Source organism: Amblyomma maculatum, chromosome 3 (genome assembly GCF_055883805.1).
Source record: "Amblyomma maculatum isolate TAMU_Amacu chromosome 3, ASM5588380v1, whole genome shotgun sequence".
NCBI classification, from domain to species: domain Eukaryota; kingdom Metazoa; phylum Arthropoda; class Arachnida; order Ixodida; family Ixodidae; genus Amblyomma; species Amblyomma maculatum.
The window spans coordinates 207,548,342-207,569,631 of record NC_139346.1 but is presented as its reverse complement, the minus strand read 5'-3'; the positions used below and the strand labels follow the sequence as shown (position 1 = coordinate 207,569,631).

Here is a 21,290-nt window from a genome sequence, read left to right as displayed (position 1 = left end):
ACGTAGGCCAGCCGTTTTACGGAAGAAGGTGCCTGACCTACAGTTGCGTCGAAAGAATTCAAGGGTGCAGTAAGCATTCTTAGTAACAGGTCTAATGTGAGAAAATCATGTAAGAACGCTGGAAGTTATAATACCTAAATATTTCAAAGATGATACCAAGGAGATACCTATAGTTCCGTTTAGCACCCCGCCGGGGTGGCGCAGTGGTTACGGCGCTCGACTACTGTTCCCAAGGACGCGGGATTGAATCCCGGCCTCGGCGGCCGCTTTTCGATGGAGGCGAAAAGCAAGGCGCCCGTGTGCTGTGCGATGTCAGTGCACGTTAAAGAACCCCAGGTAGTCAAAATTTCCGGAGTCCTTCACTACGGCGTCTCTCATAGCCTGAGTCTCTTTGGGACGTTAAACCCCACAAACCAACCATCGTTCCGTTTAAAGCAGTTAATAAGAGAGTAATTGTTCATTTACGTCCATCCACCCAAAGGAAAAGTTTACAGCTTTCTCAGAAACCTCGCTGTTAAGGAAAAATTCGTCCTGGTCGGAGGATTGAACCCGGGACCACTGCCTTTCCGGGGCAGTCTCTCTAACAACTGAGCTAACTATCAGCAGAACAAATGGTAGGGCGAGAGCGAATTTATCAGTAACACGAAGTAAGATTGGTTTTGGTCTAATATTTAGTGGAATCCCCCAAGCTGGAGTAGATTCTTAATAAGGAAGGTATTACTCATTGACATCCACCCTACTGTGCCCAAGGAAGCGGGATCGAATCCCGGCCTCGGCTGCTGCGTTTCGATGGAGGCGAAACGGAGTGGCGTCCGTAGGCATTGCGATATCAGTACATGTTAAAGAACCCCAGATGGTCGAAATTTCCGAAGTCCTCCACTAAAGCGTCTCTCATAGCCTGAGTCTCTTTGGGACGTTAAACCCCATAAACCAACCATTGAAATCCACCCAAGCGCAACCAGCGGTAAGTATAAGTAGTTGTGAAAAGAATAATGCTGGTGTGTGTTCTGTTGACATTAAGAGACACATGACCTACTACGGCGTATAAAACGTCTACAAGCAAAACCCGTATCTATAGAGAAACGCGAAAAGGCTACGAGGACTCTACAGAAAGCCACAAAGTGTTTCAGAGCATGATCCGGTGGCCTTTTTTCATGTATTCCACTCTTTAAAGCGGCAGACGAAGAGTCGGATGTACTGTGCGCGTTGAGTCTGCGTGACGTCATCAGTGGTGCGGACTGCCACGTCAGCGCCTGGGGGATTCCCCGGCCGTGGTTGCATACGACGAGGACATTCACCTCCGCATGCTTGTCTGTCGCGAGAGCGAGCGACAAGACCGCTGACGGCGCGGCCAGAAACCAAACGCCCCGCGCGATGTGCCCTGTTCGTCCTCCTCCTCCACGAGAGTCGTACTCCATGGATGATCCCGTCGCGGAGTCGGCCGACGTATCTTATCCGGCAGCCGCCAAACCTCAGTGCTGCCCACTACACAGCCCAGAGTCGACAGACGACGCAATCAATCATTGCCAACTGCCGCCATCTTCTGCGCTCACTCCTTCCGAAGGAAAGAGAATCGCGCGAATACCAGAGGCAGGCAGCCCTCGGGTGCGTTCCCAATGCGTTAACGACAAGATAGCCCCTGTAGCGTTGACGATGAGGAAGAGACGAGGTAGACAGTGATGCAAACACGACGTCGTCATCCCGGTCTTGCCTCGCGGCGCTTTCAGTTTGTCCGATTTCAGCTGCGCACGGGAGCTAGTGAACGAGACAAGAGCCTGGATAACGCCATCCCCGAAATTATCTCAGTTTCGGCCGAAAGAGGCCGACTCCAAGAACTGTCCGTTATCAGGGTCAAGCCCCGGAGTATAGTGTGGGACACTGAGATTCGGGGAAAAAAGTCCTCCACTCTCAAAATCGCGCGCGTTTCTCGAAAGACGAGTCGCAGGCGTTTCCCTCTGCTGTGTTGGTAACAAAGCCGGATCACGAGGCTCGTCTGCACGTAACCTGCCGCCAAGGCCAGCACGCTCGCGCATTAACCGGATATTCAAAAGACAGTGAACCGCAAGGGCCATATACGAAGTCGTCCCATGGCTATGGCAAATGTTATATATTTGGTCCCAATTAACTTAAGCCAAAATTTTTACATCAACAGCAATTGGGCCCGCCGTGGTGGTGCAGTGGTTAGGGCGCTCGACTACTATGCCCAAGGATGCGGGATCTGACCCCTGCCATGGCGACCGTTTTTTGGTGGAGGCGAAAAGCGAGGCACCCGTGTGCTGTGCGATGTCAGTGCACGTTAAAGAACCCCAGGCGGTCAAAATTTCAGGAGCCCACCACTACGGCGTCTCTCATAGCCTGAGTTGAGTCACTTTGGGACGTTAAGCCTCATAAACCAAGCCAAGCAGTTGCTAATGGAAACATATGCATGATATTGGCACTAGCCTATGGGTAATCCCGGCTTTGTTATTTTACCTTTAACTACCTAAGTTAAGTTTGCTTACCCATTTTTTAAACATTGATTGCAGACACCGAGTGTGATGCGCAAAGCGGTAGAGCACTGTCAGGAATCTCTAAACTGCTACGCGGTAGTGTTATGCTGTATTTTTGTACTGCGTTCCAAGGAAAGCCCGCGAAACGTTAAAAAAAAATGCAACGTGACAAGGCGCTCGCGCATTGCTATTATGTTGTTCACAGACGCGTGCGACAGTTGAACAAAGCTGTATGCAATGTGACGGTGACCACGAGGAAACAACAATGAGTTTGCCGGTTGTAAGTTTCTGGCCACTCTGAGTTTTGAATTCGCGTTACAAATGCATGCCGCTGGTCGAGCGTTTCTTCGTGTACGGCATTGAACCAAAAGTCGTTTAGTTTTTTCTTCAGCGTGTGCAGGGTGGTTTATCGCCTCCGCAACATTCAGCAAGCATCGCGCATTTGCACAGCCAAGCGACACAAGCAGGAGGCAAAAATGCCTACAAACGTCCCCTATCGCTTTCCGGTATAGCCATGCACAGTCACACTGCAGCCTACCTTGTCCATTCATCGCACCCTTGAGAACTGCACAATAGCAGTGATCAAGCGCTTCGTCACGAGTGTTTCCTTTTTTTATTTTTATATTTCCCTGGCTTCATTGGAAAGAAAAATAAAGATTGAATCTCAAGTTTGATGACGTACCGCCCCGCAGTACATTACGAATTTTTGATGGACGCGAAAAACGAGGCGCCCGTATATTGTGCGTTATCAGTGCAAGTTAAAGAACTCCAGGTGTATATAGTCGATATTTCAGGAACTTTCCACTGCGGCGTCCATCACAGCCTGAATAGCTGTGGGACATTAAATCCTGCAAACCTACTTTTCATAACATGTTCACCTAAATGCTACTAGAATTGGGGGCTGAAATCCTTCCGTGCTTATTAATAATTGGTTATGAGGGAAATAAAGGCGCAGTGCTCAGGAGCCGATTGTCACAGTCACCACAGGGGGAGCATTATACATGTGTAAAAGGGCAAAGCGATCATTATGCCAATGTCGACTTCGTTAAATAAGGGGTCTTCGCGAACCTAATCGTTGCTGATAAGGGAAACTCCATTTCTACCCTGACGCCGTCCTTTAACGGCCGACTTGAGTTTCCGACCGTTGCGGTTCACTTCAAAGGGAGGCGAAAGTGTAAGGAACAAACCGCGGCCATGCTTTAAATGCGCTCGCTCGGGCTATCTCCGAGGTCGCAGCACAAACTAGTGATCACTAACATTCACGTTAAGGGCCATCGCAAGGCTGAACCGACGAATGATAAATGGGGGGAGGGAGGGAACTCAGTAGGCGAGCGCTTAGTAACAACTGCGGAGTCTATTCCGCTTGAGAAGAACATCGCAGGAGCTAAAACATAGGCATGTAGACACGTGTCTGACGAATTGGCATGACGCATTACTGAATAACGCAGCGTCCGCGGCCGGAATCGGTCATGGCTTATCAAATGGTTGCGCCAGCCGGCCAGATGAGGCTAACCATACGCTCTCTTCTCCTGTTTCGTCACGACACGCCCTTCGCAAGCTTGGTGACGTCAGGTTCTCCGCAGCGCCCCATTGAAAACACACACGACGTCAAGTGAGCTGCGCCTGCTATCACTCAACGGACCACCGCCTGTTGACAAAAGCCAAGGAGGAAGGGCTCGGCCTTCAAGTGGCCGAAACCCTGGATTGACAGCATACATGTAAACGCGTGTTCGACCATCGTCCAGGCCGAATTTTTCTTTTTTCTGAGAATACTATACAGCTTTTCTTTGTAGCCGTATGACTGCGTTTGGGTGTGGATGTCAATGAGTAATTACTCCCTTATTACAAACCAACTTCACCATGGGAGATTCCTCTAAGCATTCGAGCAACACCGTTCCCACTTCGAATTATTGATAAATTCGCTCTTGTCCTACCATCTGATCTGCTGGCCGTCCTGGCTAGCTCAGTTGGTTGAGCGACTGCCCCGGAAATGCGGGGGTCCCGGATTCGAAACTCGGACCAGGACGAATTTTCTTTAAATAAGAAGTTTCTAGAAACGTTGTACAGCTTTATTTTGTGGCCGTATGGCTGTGCTTGTTTGGATGTTAATGAGTAATTACTAATCATTTCCTTAAAGCTTAAGAGGCGCTGAGTTGATATTTCAAGTCATTATCGAACGAATGTCGACACTGGTCGATATACCTGTAGATATCATATAAGTACACCAGGTTGATAAGTTGAGCGGCTATAATTAATTGTATAAAGCTGCTAAGTGCATCCAGGCTTTCAGGGCCTGACATCTCTGGGGCAGCTCCTATTTAACGTAAAACGTTGTGTGTCCAAGCGGGTTTTTTTTTTGTTTTTTTTTTTTTTTTGTCGCCTAGTCCTGAAACACTCGGCGGCGCTCAAAAATGAGGAGATTCTCTCGAACAAGAGAAACATAAAGAAACCTCGTGTGTTAGCTCGCTTATACAGAGCCCTAACCTCGGGTTGTTCGAGCGCAAATGCCCCGCGAGGAGAGCTGACAGCGCCGACTATCTCAAGCGTGAGCCAGCGGATGAAAAATTTAGCATTTGACCTCCTACATGCATATGTAACAAGACATTCCTAAAAATTCAATCTAAATTTTATAAGCCAGACCATGGTGTTATTTATTTTATCTAACTTATTGCTGATTTTGTAGATTGACACGTTCTGGAAAGGCGTACGTGCGATGCAAATTGTGCAGCGACTGTATGCTTGGCTTATGCGAGCTCCGTTCAACAATGGTCTTGAGCCGACTCGACAGATTCTTTCCCTCGGTCGAGATGGCCACTCGGAAGTTCCGCTACTGCTTCACACACCTTCTGCGACCGTACCCGGCGCTTATCGGCGGCCGCCCCCCATGCCGCTCTCACGAGTGTGTGGAGAAAGTGTTGCGACAGCTCCGGACGAGAAACGCCAGCAGCGACATGCGAAGGTCGATAAACACGACTCTGAAACCCGTCGCAGTTGCCAACAACAGGCGCGCGCTGCTGTGTAAGTTAGACGAGATTGACGCTGGAAGTGCCACGCTTTGAAAGAGAGCAAAAACCCTTGGATCCCGGAAATGGACACAGCGAAAAGGGCAAATTCCTATACTCTAAGCACGAATACCCCTATAATGGAGTAAAAATGGAGTAAAGTGTCCTCCAGCGCACTCGCTATAGCAGCAGAGTGTTCTTTTCAGAACTCAGAATACATTTTCGCACACTAAATATACAGAACTCTATACTCCTGGCAACAGAGGCATATTACCACCAAAAAATATAATTCGTTTCACGCGATTAGTAATCGCAGAAGACATTTAACCTCGGTACTAGAAATCTCGAGGTTAGCATTTAGAGGAGATCGAAATCTGGGGTAAAATATCTGTAACAGCGAGAGGCTGTGCTTACTTCGCTGACCATAGCTTTTTCCCATTTTTAATTATGCAAATGTACGCCAGGGCTTGCGTGGTATATCTGGTTTCTGATAGGGAGTGCGCTAGACGACATTACACTCCCCTTTTACTCCCTTAAAGGTTTATCTTTGTTTACATTGTACAAGCCATGGGTCTCAAACGCGTGACTCGCTTGCCGTGTAAAGGTGTAGTTCCAGAAGCGTCGCTGCAGGCGCATAACGCACGACTATCATGAAGGTGGGAATAATTATCAAATGAAAACTGATTATGATGAAAGGAAAAGCATTCGGTAATGATTGAAGCCTAAACAACATCGTCAGGAAGGGAATGAAAAAATGAAAGACCGTTTTGCTCCGCCAACCGTCCTAATACATGCATGCATATACGAATGCGCCCAAATCTCGACTGCCATACACATTTATGCCGATTTTGATGGCGGGTCAAATTAATTTTCGAGTTGGCCAGTCTATATGGGAGATGGGCTAAGTCCATTCTGAGGTTGGGCCAGGTCGGTTTCGGACATGGGTCAACTTAATATTCGAATTGGGTAGAGTAAGTTTCAGGGGTGGGCTACCCAAATTCTTGGGGCAGGCCAAGCCCATTTTTGGGACTGGCTAAGTCTGTTTCGGGTATGTGTCAGCTAAATTCTCGAATTGGGCAAAGTAAATTTTTGCGGATGGGCCCCCCAAATTTCTGGGTGGGCCAAGGCAGTGTCGAGAACACACGATTTTGGGAATGGGCCAAGCTGTTTCTGGCCTCAGTCGAGCAAGACTTATCAGCGTTCAAATTTGCCAAAGTATTTCTACTGTTAAATTTCGAATAAGCCATGAAATGTAGCTAGACATGCCCAATTCCATGTATCAATTGTAGTGATATCCTACAAGGACCAATTTTTGAATTGCTCGTTGAGTTGTCTTGGGTAGATTTCCCCGCTGAGTCCAGCTGAAGCCTTTCATTCATTCATTCATTCATTCATTCATTCATTCATTCATTCATTCATTCATTCATTCATTCATTTCCTCCACATCAACTCTTCCTTTGAGAGCTGGCGCCCGTAAACATAACACTAGCCTGGACAACTATTTGGTGATGCCGTTGCCAAATAACCGAAATGGCCGGAGACAGCGCTAATGACACGCGACAGTGCAAAAGCGGAGACAAACGCATCGGTATGATTATCGATCATATATATTTAATTTGCTTCATGAGAAATGTATTAAAGTAACATATCACTATAAAAGGCACGGTTAAGAGTATTTCTCCCATTTATTTTTGAAGCGAAAAGCTTCACTAGGCTAGTCAACTCTGAGTCTCGCTTGTGCTTCGTCGTTAGAAACACATATTAAAGCCCCGTTTTAACCATTCTGTATGAACGTGCCTTAGTGGTCTATAGGGGTATAACGTAAATGCAAGGGTCCCGGTGGGCTGAGCCTGACATAACCGTCCCATGTGAAACGAGAGACCCAAGTTGGCAGCTCTTGCCAGGGGACCACGGTCATGGACACGGGCACGGACACGACACACAGCGACGAGAGGTTAGACCTGGCGTAGTATTGCTTTCGCAATAAAAGCCACAGCTGCGCATGCGCAGACCACGTGACGTCACAGGAGAGGCGCAGGTGGTCGGAGCCGCCGGAAGCTTTTCGCTTCTGATATCCAGGCTTAACCAAGCGAAGCCACCACCAATTTTTGTTTCATATTGTCCTTTTACGCGACAGCATAAGAGACCCGTGTCCCAAAAAATCCGGCGTCGTCGTCGTCGTCGTCGTCGTATTAGCCGTGATCTAAAATCCTTACTTGTTTACAGGGTCATGACAGCCCCGCACTCAACCTGGCGCGAGAATTCAAAACACATGACAACGCTCACGTTAAGTGAGCTCATGCGTGGAACGAAAGTGATTAGAGCATTGCATGCAATGCGACTTAAAAGTCGCCAAATGTCTCCAGCACGCATGTGGTTTTCGAAGCAGACGTGGTACCGACTGTAAGCCGCACAAGCATGCATGCTTGTATGACTTATGAATAAACGGAGGTGTATACGTTATGTCGTGCGGTGTTTCATGCAAAGTGGTATCTTCCGACTGTATGCTAATAAGTGTCCGTGTAATGGTAGAGGACGACAGGCCGCTATCGCGTCGTATCCATAAAATAGAGCTTATGCCTACACCTATATTTCCCATATATTCCATTATTTCAGCATTCTTCGTTCATTGAGAAATTGTATTGTACCGCGCGTCGTGTGCCGACATGAGTTTCAGAACATCGAAATTGCAATAAAATAAATAATTTCATCGAAGCGGGGCCAGAAAATAACTAAGACATTGTCAATGGGGAAACTTGTAGCGCTACAGCAAAGACGAAGAACAGCAGACGAACGGGACAAGTGCTACTCTCAGCTGATTTATTGGAGGAAACGCGCATTTATACCGACTTTCTTTTTTTCATTAACATACATTGCAATCTCTCATGCGGATAACCAGGCAGCCACTAAAAACCCTCTTCAGATAACTCTACCTTTCTTTCTTTCTTTCTTTCTTTCTTTCTTTCTTTCTTTCTTTCTTTCTTTCTTTCTTTCTTTCTTTCTTTCTTTCTTTCTTTCTTTCTTTCTTTCTTTCTTTCTTTCTTTCTTTCTTTCTTTGTTCCTTTCTATTACAGAAAGGAACCTAACAAATTATTCTCGTTAGAGTAGCGCTTGAGAGACTCGCCCAGCTGAATGTTCTACTGAAGACGTTGTCTTCGCGGTCTTACCGCGTATTCTTCTTCCGCTCCTTCCGCGCCCGAAAGCACCAGCAGGCGTCTGTACGATTCCTCATAAAGAAAATATCCTACAATTTTCTCCTGCTCAGAAGTCGAGCAAATAATCTAGCAGCTGTTTAGCTTGGTTAAGAATGAATATACATTCAGAAGCATGATTTATTACTCGTTAGGTTAAGTTTTGTTCTTTTTAGCTTTGATTTTCCGCGTCTTACCATGTTTAGCAAAGTATTCAACGAGTGTTTTACGTTTTTACTAGAACAAAGGAAGCCTTATTAAAGTATTTATTGCAACTTTGCCAGAGGAGATGAAGACGACACCAGAAGCGCAGCGTAAATGACTAGCAAGTTAGCACGTAAAGAATCCGGCTACATTTGTGTCAAACCAGGCAGCAATAAAAGAAAAAATAACCCAAGATGGCGTAGTGTTATATGTAAGTTGCCATACATCAAAGCAGATATATTTGCCTTAGCCTGGGTTAGAAGCCCCCTTGTGATGACTTTTTTTTTCTTCTTTTTGGGACGATTACTCGAAAAAGGCATCATAGGCAACCTGGGAACATCCAAGAATGCGATAGTAATTTTTCTGCAATACAAAAATCAATTACATTCGTCCTTTCTTGTCAATGCGTCGCTCTACAGATATCCAGGTGCAGTCCAATCACTTGATGTGCTCGATGTTATGGTCAGTTAGAATCCGTGCTTTCAGAAGCGCTAGCAGCGTCACTGTATTAATAATATTGCGCAAATGTTCAACCAAGGCTGCAGTGAGATTATGAATTCGACAAACGTGAGGAGAGAAAGATTGCAAGATGCAAACAAAACCCCCCTCTCTCTGGGCAATAGGGCCTACGCGCGCGTCCAGTGATACAGCACCGTTCTAAAGGCAGCTATTCCTTACACAGTCTCGATGGATACCCCTCGCTCTACACGGGACGAAAATAATCCGCTCACTGGTTCCCGACAGCGCTCTTAGACCACGGCGTACTTGGTTCGGCGTTGGTGAGTGGATCTGACCGTAACGGGCAGACAGTAACGATGCGCTTACGAAGAGAGCACAACACCGAACCGAAGCCCTCTTCCTTGCACCCGCGCTGCTTGGCAGCGGAGGTTTAAGCGGCAGCCCCGTCAGAGAGCGCGGTAAAACGGAAAGGCAAACAAGAATAGAAGTGTCAGTGGCAGAAGGGAAAAGGATGCCAGGCGTGCGTCGCCCTCTGTGACAGACAGTCAAGACACTTTTTATCCAAGAAGAGAAGGGGAGGGGGGGGGGGGGGGGGAAGCTTCGTGAGGACGTCGAGCAGAGAGTGGAATGTAGCAAGAACCAAGGGCGAGAAGGGGGCACGCACAAAACGCGCCGAGAACGCAGGGCCTGTCGCCTTCGTCGAAATGTATAACGTCGTCGCATCCTCCTCGCTCCATCGCTGCCGGATTGCGACTTCCGTTTGCGCAACTCAGCGGGAATCTCGCAATAAGGGATGAGCCCGCCAAGAAAACGATGCGCGTCATTCTGCTCTGACCGCGGTGGCACACACGGGGCTGCGCAACAACGGCTCCGCACGGGGGGATGGAGAGACCGCGAGCGTTCCGTGCTGCCAGAGAAGGAAAACACGGCTATTTTGACGGCTGAAAAGTCACGAGACAAATGCTCGGTCAGCCTGTCTCTCCTTAGCGCGGGAGAAATGCACGTGCCCTGAAGAAACACTGAAGTTGCTTTCGCACGTCGCAACATATTTTCCGCCAGAGAGGGATCACTAGACCACGCGCTCACTGTTCGCCGGTACTATGGGACGCTGTTGTATTTTTTTTTTTTTTGTTTCACGTGAAAAGCAACGAGGCCTTGGCATCTTCTCATGGTGGTTGTTGACGTCTCAGTGATCGCAATAAGCGCCAATTTTGCTGGCATATATAGTCATTACTGTACATTTGAATAATGAGCCAAGTGTCGCGCTATCCAGAAATGTTATTGATGCCATATTGAAGGACATCAATATCATATTGGTTAGAAATTTCTCTGTAGATAACGCAATCATCAACGAACAGCCTAACACGGAAGGAAGGAAGGATGATCAGATCACAACACGCTGTCACAACCCAATTTCGTTCAACTTTACATCAATATCTAATCAACAAAGTCCTGAAAGAGCGCTGCAATGCCAGAGTTCTTAAGGCGAGAGCCTTAAATCTCAAGCCTTAAAATGATTCAAGGTAACGTCGTCAGGAACAAAAAAAATTGAGTGTGAGGTGTCCACCAAGCAGCGAGATAGTTTTGCGCATTTCCAGGTTCGCAGTACTTTGCACAACATCGTTTTGGTACGCCTTCGTATTTTTTTCTTCAAGGAGAAAGAGAAGAGAAGAAAGGCGAGAAGGCTACAGCGCAAGCAAAGCAGTGTGTCGCTACAGCGGCGTGTCGGGAGTATCATGAGACATGCACGCAATTTTGAAATACTCATGTTTTAAACTTACGTACTCCATGTATATTAATTTTTCTTCCCTCTAAGATGCATTCTAATGAATACTGAACTCATTCCACTCTCCTACTGTACTATGAGGCAGACTGCTGGTAGAACCACAATATGAACGGCGACACAGCAAGCTCCTAGCAGCCTTTTGCCCGAACCTACGTGCCTAGCGCAGATGGTGTCTGTAACGACGTTTTTTCATAACACTAGGCAAGTCAGTTTGAGCAAAGAAGTAGAAGTAGAAAGGAGAACGGACATACGCACTTATCGTCGAGGCAGCTATAGATTTCTCCCCGCTTTCTTGTAAATACCAACTGTTAGCCTAGTCATACTGCGGACGCGAGGCTCTTATAACTGCAAAGGTTAATAAAAACCTTCCCAATTATGACCTGAAGGGCACAGCTCTTTTTTCCCAGCCCTTACTCACATTTGAAGCACCTGCGCCGCCCCACGACTTCCACAGAATAGGACTAAAGCGCTTCTAAATTTGTACAGTTAGCAATGTTCTGTTAACCATTTTCCTTACAAAAAGGAAGATGAAGGAATTTAAATATAGTTAAAAAAAAGGCATTAACAAGCACTATCTACATCACGTTACCTACGATCAAACCATATGTCACTCGTGCCTGCCGCCGGCGACGGCGCAGTGAAAACACTGTTTCGCGAGGAGCTCACGTGTCTTGTAAGCTGTTATACGTTTCAACACAAATTGAAATATTGAAATAAAACGGTGCAACAATATAAACCTGTCCAGGCCATATATTCCTATCTATCTACCTATAAAAAGAACAGACCTTGAAAGCTTTGGCCACTATATGCATACAGGGCCACGACGGCCTTTCTCTCGCGTCTCAACAGCCATAACCGGGTGAACACTCACTTTCCGATCTCTTCGCCCAGGCATTGCGCCGAACGCAGCTGTCCAGTGATTCTATTTGTATAGTCGTAGACCACGTTCATCGGTAAGCAAACAGTCAACAAAGGAAGAGTGGTGGGAATGTGAATAAGTCAGTGATTGTGCGAAAGACTACCGCCAGCGTACAGCTAAGGTAAAAAAGGTTGAGAGAGCAAGAAACAGAATAGTAAAGGGAGTGGTAGCCGCAGCCGTAGCAGTAGCCATGCTGTGAACCTACAGTTGGCTGTCTAGTCCCGTGTTCTCTAGGCAGCCCAGAAGGAACTGGAGGGATTTAAGGGCGTTTTGACCTCTGGGTAAGATGATGCCTTCTGCTTCTGCAGAAGCTTGTCAATCAACCGGTAGCTAGACATCAGCAGTGCCTGATGTGTAATGAAGACTGGGTATTGGCGGAGGAGGTGTGGATTGTCTCCTCTTTAATCACATCTTGAGCAAGCCGCCAAGAGAGCCAGACCATTTCTGTACAACCTAGAACCCATTCAGAAGCACCCCACACTAAAATACGAGAGTAGTGGTACCTGTTGTCTAGTGAGGCCCTTGGGCGGAATAATCTAGGATGAAATTCCGTCGGAGATGCTTGGATCTCGATGGTCTGACTGCAGTTGATGCTTTGTGGTCTTTCTCGGGGCGTCCATAAGAACCATAGCAAAGGAGCAGGGAGTAATAACTCCGTGGCCCGCTACTTTATTACCGACCTGGAACCGATAGCCAGGCAAGTTGTACGGTGCAAACAACGAGCACAGAACTGCTCAAGTCTGGGAACAGTGGCAGTCCTGCAGAAGTCGCACCGCTGGACTGGAATTGGTTAATACGGCAGCTATTCGCGCAAACTGACAAGCCAGGAAAAGAAATCTGGCATGTCTGTCTCTCCTCGCCGTCGGCCATGCATGCCACCACAGCCGTCGGTCAGCTTCCCTGAGGAGCGGGGCCATCTGGACGCAAATGAACGTATCCAGTTAGTTCCTCCTCCAGGGTAGCTGTAAACTCCTGCCGAAGGCAAGCTAGTGGTGTGGTATGGTGGTGAGCGCCAGGCCGCCGTAGGCGCACTTGGAACGCCTTTGCCGGTAGAGGTGGAAAAGGTAGCCACTCTACTTCTCCTATTAGTTGTTCCAATGCCTGGGCTGTTTGTCTCATACCACACCGGGGCTGTGCAAAACAGCTTTCTATGAGGGGGCGGTCATCTCGAGCCAGATGAAGGTGGCCGATATGATGGAGGGCCATGCGCTGGGAAAACCCCATTGACCAGGCTTCAACCTCCACTAAGATAGTAGGAATGGCATAGTGGGAGTGTAGGCCAAGGCAAAGGCAGATGGCAGCTCTCTGCCGACGTTCAATAGTCAGCCGCCGTTTCACTGCGAGCTGGACAAGAGGAAGTGCTTAGCGCTACTGGGCCACCGCCAAAACAGGAGTGGCGGGAGCAGAAAGCGGGGGTTTGATAACTGCCCGGATCTGTTTTCCCGTTCAAGGTACGAGTGATGCAGATATGCCGCTTCAGCCACGAACACCGAGAACCTCTTGAGTGCGCTTTCCCGCACGAACTATAACCATGCTGAGGAGCACCCTTTTCCGGGGTGGTTATTTAAAATCTAGGCTTTATTCGGCTAATAAAGCTTTCTATCAATTCCATACTTCCTTCTTTTTTATTGTTAGTCGAGCTAAAGAAGGAAACGGACCGCTCCCACAAATATCAAGCAGGTTCCACGGTAGTGTTGCACACCTGTCTAATGACGCCCCAACAAATGTTTCGGAGAGAATATATAGACGTAGTTGTGTTTTATGAGGCGAAACAATCAAGGGTGGTCTCCGTGATAGTACTTATGTTTGCACTTGTCATACTGAATACCAGCAACACCATAAACCACGTAGGGAAGTCAAATGAGGTTATGAAAGGGTAATGTTTGAATTCAGTTGAAAAAGTTCTCTGCAAAATACCTTTTAGAACTCGCCGTTTCTAGCAGTGCCAGCGCAGATACGAAGAATTTTTGACAAGCTCTTGTGACTGGGGTTGTGAAATTGTGTTTTATTTCAGCAAAAAATATGTAATTATAGCGTTCACTTTAATTTCTTCTCAGCGGGATGGCAGCCAGTTTCAGTTCCTGGAGGGTGATCCAGTACCTGACACGTTGTCGTGTTGTATAAGGTGCTTTTAGTGCGAAAGCACAACTTCGGCGGGTAAATCGTAAAACCAGGAGATATGCGGAGAGCCTCGACTTTTGACCTTCGCAGAAAAAAAATTAACTCAGGAATTTTTCGTGGAAAGCGAGCACGGAACCAGGCGGAAAAGAACTACAGAATATATTCTGTTATTACAACAGAATTTCTGTGCGGTTTTTGACAGGAAACCTGTTGTGACAACAGACCGTTCTGTAGTTAGATCAGAAAAGTGGTACAGAACTACAGACAACAGAAATATACTACAGAAAAACTACGAAACTACAGAAAAATTTGACGTTTACGACAGAACTACAGAATATTTTGTCGTATTTTTGACACGGTTCTGTAGTTTGTTTTTTTTTTTTTTTTTCGACTGGGTATAGCTACTGCCGCAGCCGATCTTCTCGCGTGTGTAACTGTGATTCTGTTTTTGTCGCTGTTGTTGTTGTTGTTGTCGTCGTTGTCGTCGTCGTAATCGTCGTCGTCACTGACAAAATAACAAATGGCGCATACCCACACTAGGGAATCGGCCAAGAATTGTGGAGCAGAGAGTGCTTTATATGTATATTTACGCGTCAAAAAATAAAACGATTGGTGGGGAAGAGAAATTAAACAAAAATATGAATCAAATGAAGTAAAAAGGAACTGTCATTTTCTCGCTCTGTGTATTGCGTGTCGCCCTCTTAGGAAGCCTTAAGCAGTCCCAGAATTCTCCAGTGTGCTACCACCAAGGTACCCCAAGCACCGCGCAGACCTTATTTGACTAAAGCCCGAACTTGAAACTCTTGCCTCGAACCGAAAACGAAATGAGACGTGCTCGCGCACTGAATTCGCATCTGAACAACTTAGCTAAAGATTTTTTTTTTTTCTCGCAGAAATGCACATCCTTTTGTATCACAATCTAAATGAATAAAAATGTGCGACTGTATTCTCGAGCCATAAGCGATCAACAGCGTCACAGCACCCTCAAAGCAATGTCTGTGCCCCTCTTACCTTCACTGGACCATCCACTCAGGTATCCGAAAAGCGAAAATTTGTGTTTATGTTATACACGTCGAAAATTATTCGTTGCGCTCGGACCTCTAACAAAATTACGAAGAGTTTTGAATACTAAATGCAGTATGCGCAGCTTTGTTTTGTTATTTAATCACTCTCTTCTGAGAATAAGCTTGTTTTCATTGACACGGCTGCTTGGTTCAAAAGCCCACCCTATATTCAAATTATTGTGAAGCCACAGCCATCTTTTTGTTTACTATTCTCGTAGCACACTCTCGTTTCCACATGAAGATGTCCATGTTTTAGACTTAACGCTCGTAAATAGAAAGCAAGACAGTGATGATATCAGCAGGTGTCTGACATTTGGTTGAGTATGTAGGGCCTTCATACAGGGCGGCTGTGGGCGAGTCCAGTAGGACCCCAGAAATACAAAGCATCTACGGGTCGCGGATGCTCCGCTCACACCTGTGACCGATGTGATGTAGTGCGGTGCGGGTACCATAGCTACTAACAGCATGCATAGATTAGGCCCAAAGCTGCGAATGCCCTCACCGGGCACAGATTAGTGTTTCTAGCTTCGCCATGCTGCACTAACCAGTAACGACTGACATATTTCTCTTGTGTGTGCGCAGAGGAGCTTCATGAACTACAACGCCTACAATCCCTACAACAACCAGAACTTGACAGAGTGCAGATCACCTTCGCCGTGCGGATGGTACATGTATCACCCCGTCGAGAGGACCTTCTTCCATTTCCTACAAGTGTAAGTATTTAAGTCAAAGCTGCGACCCAGTCTAGATTTTTTATTCGATCGGCATAGTAAATTCGCATTTTATTTTGTATTACAATGTTCTTCATCTTTCGTTGTTGTTATTTACAAACGCATGCTAAATTCGTGCATTTATTTTGTGTGATGACGTCATTTCCTATTCTCCTTCCGTACGTACATGGCCGAATAGGGCGGCACCAGAACTGGGAGCCTTGCTGGCATTTTTATGAGGAGCATGGCATACGCATGCATATATGCCATTTGCTTGCGTGAAACGACTTTTTTAGTGCGTAGCAGTGCTATACTATCCGAAATCACTAATTTCGCAGATACCTGTCCGAGGCCGCTATACTACTGTCGCTATTTGTTATATTTATCGTAAAAAGAAATGTCAAACATTACAAGCAGGTTATTGATTTATTTTCAGAAAACTGTCATAAGTCTAATTTAATACTTCAAGCATTTAAGTTAGAAGCAAAAGTTGACAACACAACCATCATCGCATATGTTTTCTTTGATCGAAGCACATATACGCACTACGTGTGACAAGTTTGGGCCGTTTGAACTAGATCAGCGAGCACCCAACGTCGGTAAGCTGCTCCGTAGCAGTTCGGTTTAGCGTGCGCCGTTGTATTTGAAGCCTCGCAGAACCCGTGGGAGATGGGTCGTCATTCGATTACTGCACGATCGGCTATTCGAACCACGTTCCACATTTTAGGCCTTCGATGGAAAAACAATAACTTCGCGAGCTTTCTTAATTTGGGCGACTTGCTGCTGCGACATTGTGTTTAGATTGTAAGCTCTCTTCTCCCATGCCAAACATCAAGGTCATCTGGCTTCATTTGAACTCGAACTCTCACGCTGTGCAGAAGCATCGTCATTTTCATTTTCCAAGGTCAATAATCAGCTAGCTACTGCACATGTGCCAGTTCCATCTGCACATGCGCCGCAAAAACATTGCCGCGACTGAGTTTCGAACCCGGGCCAGAAAGAATATATCAGCTTCCCTGGCCCAGACACGAGAGCACTACGCTATCCTCTATTTTTTTTTTTTTTCTTTACTGCCTTACCCAAAAAGCAGAAACTCGCCGATTGTACAGCTATTGCTATCAGCGCAGCCGATCACGCCTCGCGTAAAGCTGCAACATCACTCTCGCGCTGTGCAGTGAACATCGATCATCATGAAGTTTCACCTGCGCCGCTCGTTCATTTGACCTAGATAAATATGTCATACACATAGGCCATCTGAGCGAACGCGGCCGATGTCCGCGAACGTAGTGTCGGGCAAAGTCACCAGGTGGCGTGGCGTAGATCGAGCCTCTCCTTAAAGATAGAGAACAGCAGCCGTGCCAAACAAGCTGCCGAGACCATCGAACAACCAGAAGCCAGACTATTCCGTTGCCTGGAAGCTTACCGACCACGGAAGTGAGCCAAGATCGAAGCGGCAATGAAGCGTGGTTTAAGGAATTGTTGAACCTCGCCCTTTCTTTCTTTTTGTTGAATTGTGGCGCCATCAACGGAACATGGTAATTTAGAAGATCCGCTCTTATGCTGATGTGAAAAACTTATTGCACTATACAACACAAAATCCGGCTGCGTCGGCGTCCGGACATACGAGCATACATACTCCGGCAAGTGCATGGTGTTCGACCGGTCACATGGATTGCAGGCATGGCGGCGACCAGGGCAGCTAACTACCACCACCTGCCAGAAGAGGACCAGAGTTAGATAGAAAGAAAGTGGCGTTTCAATGAAGAGGATTATGGCCACCTGCCACAACCAATTAGTCAATCTTATGCGAAAACATCAGAGGCCCCATTACGAGAGAAATCCGGCTTCACTCGAGTGCCGTGATAAACCTGCTTTCCAACAACCGCTTGTCACAATTAATTGAACCAATTATTGCGAAACCATTGGAAGTCTGAATAAGAGCAAAATTCTTCGTCCCTCGAAAAGCACAAAAACAACAAGCATGCTCCGGCAGATGGCCGGTTACATGGCCGGGCGCTTATTATCCGGTGGTTTACGTGACGTCACGACAGCACGTCATGACCTAATTTGCAGGAGGTGTCAACTAGCGCGGCACATCTGAGATGGGAATCGGACCCACTGGAGCCTTGGGTCCCAGTATCGACCCTCTAATCGTAGGTCATGCAGCAGTCTGTGGTTAAAGCGGGGCTTTATACACATGTCTATCCTGCCTACTTGGGCAGCATGTTTCACGGTCCTCCTCCCGAGCGTGCCTCTGGCAGGTAGCAGTTGGCAACATACATGGCCGAGAACTGATTGGTCAGCCATAGAATTATTCAGCACTTTACAAAGTAGCGTACGTAGGATTTAGAGTTTGTATAAACATTTCGCATAGTCATGACCACGGTGTTAGAAGCACCGTGGTCATGACTCACTGTCACCTATGGATGTCCTCAGGGAGGCATAATAATGATAAAATGCCCAGGATGGTTCTCCCCAACACATCGACAGCGCATCTTTTTTTTTTTTTTTTTTTTTTTTAGAACCATGTTTGCCAAAGTTCGTGGACCGTATACGTTCTTTTAGGTCCCGGAGATGCGTCTCGGCGGCCGGCGAGTGCGGGTGACGGCTGCCCGGCCTCTTTCGACATTTCACCTTGACGGTGATTATCCTAAGTACGTGCTGTACATGCGACTCTGTCTGCGGCATACAGTCGCTGATAGAGCCTGCTGCTGTTGAGCTTGTCAGACCAGAGGTACCCAGGCTTGCGGCGGCTGTCTCTGGCTGTCGCAGTATACGAGGGGGCTGGCCTGGAAAAAAAAAAGTAAGCGTGGCCTCGCTCACTCTCGCTGTGGCAATCAGGCAAACGCCGTTCTTGTCCAGCGTTACTGGGGTCCAGCCCTCGCTTGAGTGAGTAAAGGGACACCTATTTCGCTTACTCATCTTTTGAGCTGTACGTTGGCTGGGCGCGGAGCTGCCCAAATTTCTGCTCACCGGGTGCTAACCTCGAGTAGTGAGCATACAACGAGGCCCGCTAGGGGTCTGCCCAGGCAGCTTCCAGGAACTGGGCGATAAGTTCCGGTTTTCGTCTAAGTGCCTCCGTAAGACCTACATGCACAAAATAGTGGTGAGCTACATGACGGGCCTGGGGTTAATATAGTGGTTGTATGGTTTTACTGCCTAGTCGTGGACGCACGCTTGTCGTACAGGATGTACTTTTGGTACACTGACCGCTTCCCGCATGGCTGTCGAAAGGTTTCCAAGATGCTGGGCGCACTGTTATGTATGATTCAATGTGCGACGAAGGGGAGAGGCAATGGTTTTTTGTTTCTTCTTCTTTTTGGCATGCGGAGCCTGCGCCGTCCGCAGACGAGGTACCGCGTCGGACCACGTGGCCCTCGCCTGCTGCCGGCATATCTGCCGGCCGGGCTCCAGCGATCCCGTCCGTTGCGTAGATGTGAATACCCTTGAATCATGAACCGGCAGCGCTCCCTTCTGGTCGCACGTGGCCACTCTTTCGCCAAAGCGCAGCCGCGCCGTCGGAACACCTTTCTTCCACTGCGGGGTCCAAGCGCTTGCATGTGCGAGCTCCTTGCATGTACGAGCCCAGTCGAACACGTGGTGGGTTATGTGCGATGCAAAAGAACGCGGTCATATGGACAAAGTTATATGGAACGGCGGGAAGTTTGAACCACAGCAAACAAATTGCCATTGGTAGGAATCAATTCAGTTTAGCACAAAGCACTCATGATATTATCGCATTATAATCCTCCACTGCAGTGTCTCTCATAGCCTGAGTCGCTTTGGGACGTTAAACCCTGCAAACCAAACCTTTATGTCCCTATTAAAAAGAGAGAGAGAAAATTTGATGCCTCACCGTGGTGGTACAATGGTAAGATGCCCGACTATTGTTCCGGAATTTCCGCGTTATAATGCATTCCCCTCTGCATCAATTGCAGTAATTGCTCACAATTTTTGTTTTCGTTTTGTTCCACGTATGCAGCTGTCGGTGCATAAACGGACTGCGCTGTCTTGCGGATCGTGACGACGTGTCCATCTCCAGCTGGGTGTACATGTGCAAGGTGGCACCCCCCGGCACACCCGACCTCCCACCGGGAATGATCCCCCCGGTGTGAACCGATAACCGTTCTCTTCGCCAGTGATGGTGTCGGGACCTGAGCGTCATCGTCACGAGTGCAGTAAAAAAGAAAATAAAAAAAAGTCCTCTTCGAACGTGCTTCCGCCATCAAGAGGAAAGGGACAATACAAACGGCAGAGAGAATCGCTAGCGAGCGAACACTGTGCCAAGGGAGAGGTACGGGATAACCGCAGCGTTGGACGTCGACTCCCAGCACAACACTCACCGTGATGGGTTCCCTTGCTGCGCAGGTTATAACTGTGACTTAAGGCCGCTCGCTAGCGCGCGCCCGAACATCTTTCACACGGATACTGTGTGAAGTGGAATAGTGCACGATACCGATCGAGCTTGGTGGACAGGGCAGCTAGCACACCACAGCGGCGGCTAGGATGTATGCTGGATTTTGTGCTTTACCCTCTGTTTTATTTTCTGTTGTTGTTGCTCGCCTTGTGTCTTGCAGGTTGTTAAGACACTCCACAAAGCGTTTGTGGGAGCCTGTTCTTGATATTCTCTTCTTGTGCTTGTGAATTATTTCAATCAATTAGATCAAAACTAGTTCACCTCCTCCCCAAACACACACCTCCTATCGTCCCTTGGAGCGCAGTCAGCAGCATCACTAAAGACCACTGGAGACTTGTTTGGCCAGACCTATATAGTTGACCAGTGAGCAGCCTTATGTTGACTTTTGTTACTGCATCAGCCCTCTTTCGTCCAGCACGTATATACCTTGTACATCATTTATTTATAAGTGCATCTTGGTATCAACTAGACATAACTGAATGCTAATAATGTATCTAGAAGTCAGCATAGCTAGCACTGCATGTGCATGCACTTTTCATACTACTGGAATTTCTTATGAATGGAGGCTCATACATTAACAGCATCCAACTATAGTTGAACATCGGGTACAATTCGCAATAAAACTACAGCTCTAAGTAAAATTTATTCTCTTTCTCTTATTTCTGGGCATAACTTTTGTGTGGCAAAAACAATAAAAAATCATAATTTTTGGCAGAGAGAGCTTAATTTAATAATTTTCCCACTATTCTGTTCAAGCTCGAGATGTCCACACCAAGGAGGGCCAGCTGCTGCCGTTTCAAAATGACTGGCAATGTAGCAGCACCTGCATTTAGTTCCATCATTTACAGCTGACAAGCTTCACTCTTGGCAAGAGCTATTTCTTTATCATTAGCATGCCAAAGCCTATTGATACAGACCAACATCCATT

The 21,290-nt window shown here is 47.2% G+C and overlaps 1 protein-coding gene across 1 annotated transcript in view; it reads left to right on the top strand.

Moving 5' to 3' along the window:
• Positions 1-20,680, top strand: part of LOC146197542 (uncharacterized) — a 44,161-nt gene extending 23,481 nt beyond the window's left edge. The window contains exons 4-5 of the mRNA XM_084597195.1: positions 15,818-15,948; positions 19,928-20,680. Of these exons, the coding sequence (XP_084453321.1) occupies positions 15,818-15,948; positions 19,928-20,060 (264 nt within the window). The 3' untranslated portion in view covers positions 20,061-20,680. The remainder of the gene's footprint in view (positions 1-15,817; positions 15,949-19,927) is intronic.
• The last annotated feature ends 610 nt before the right edge of the window (positions 20,681-21,290 follow it).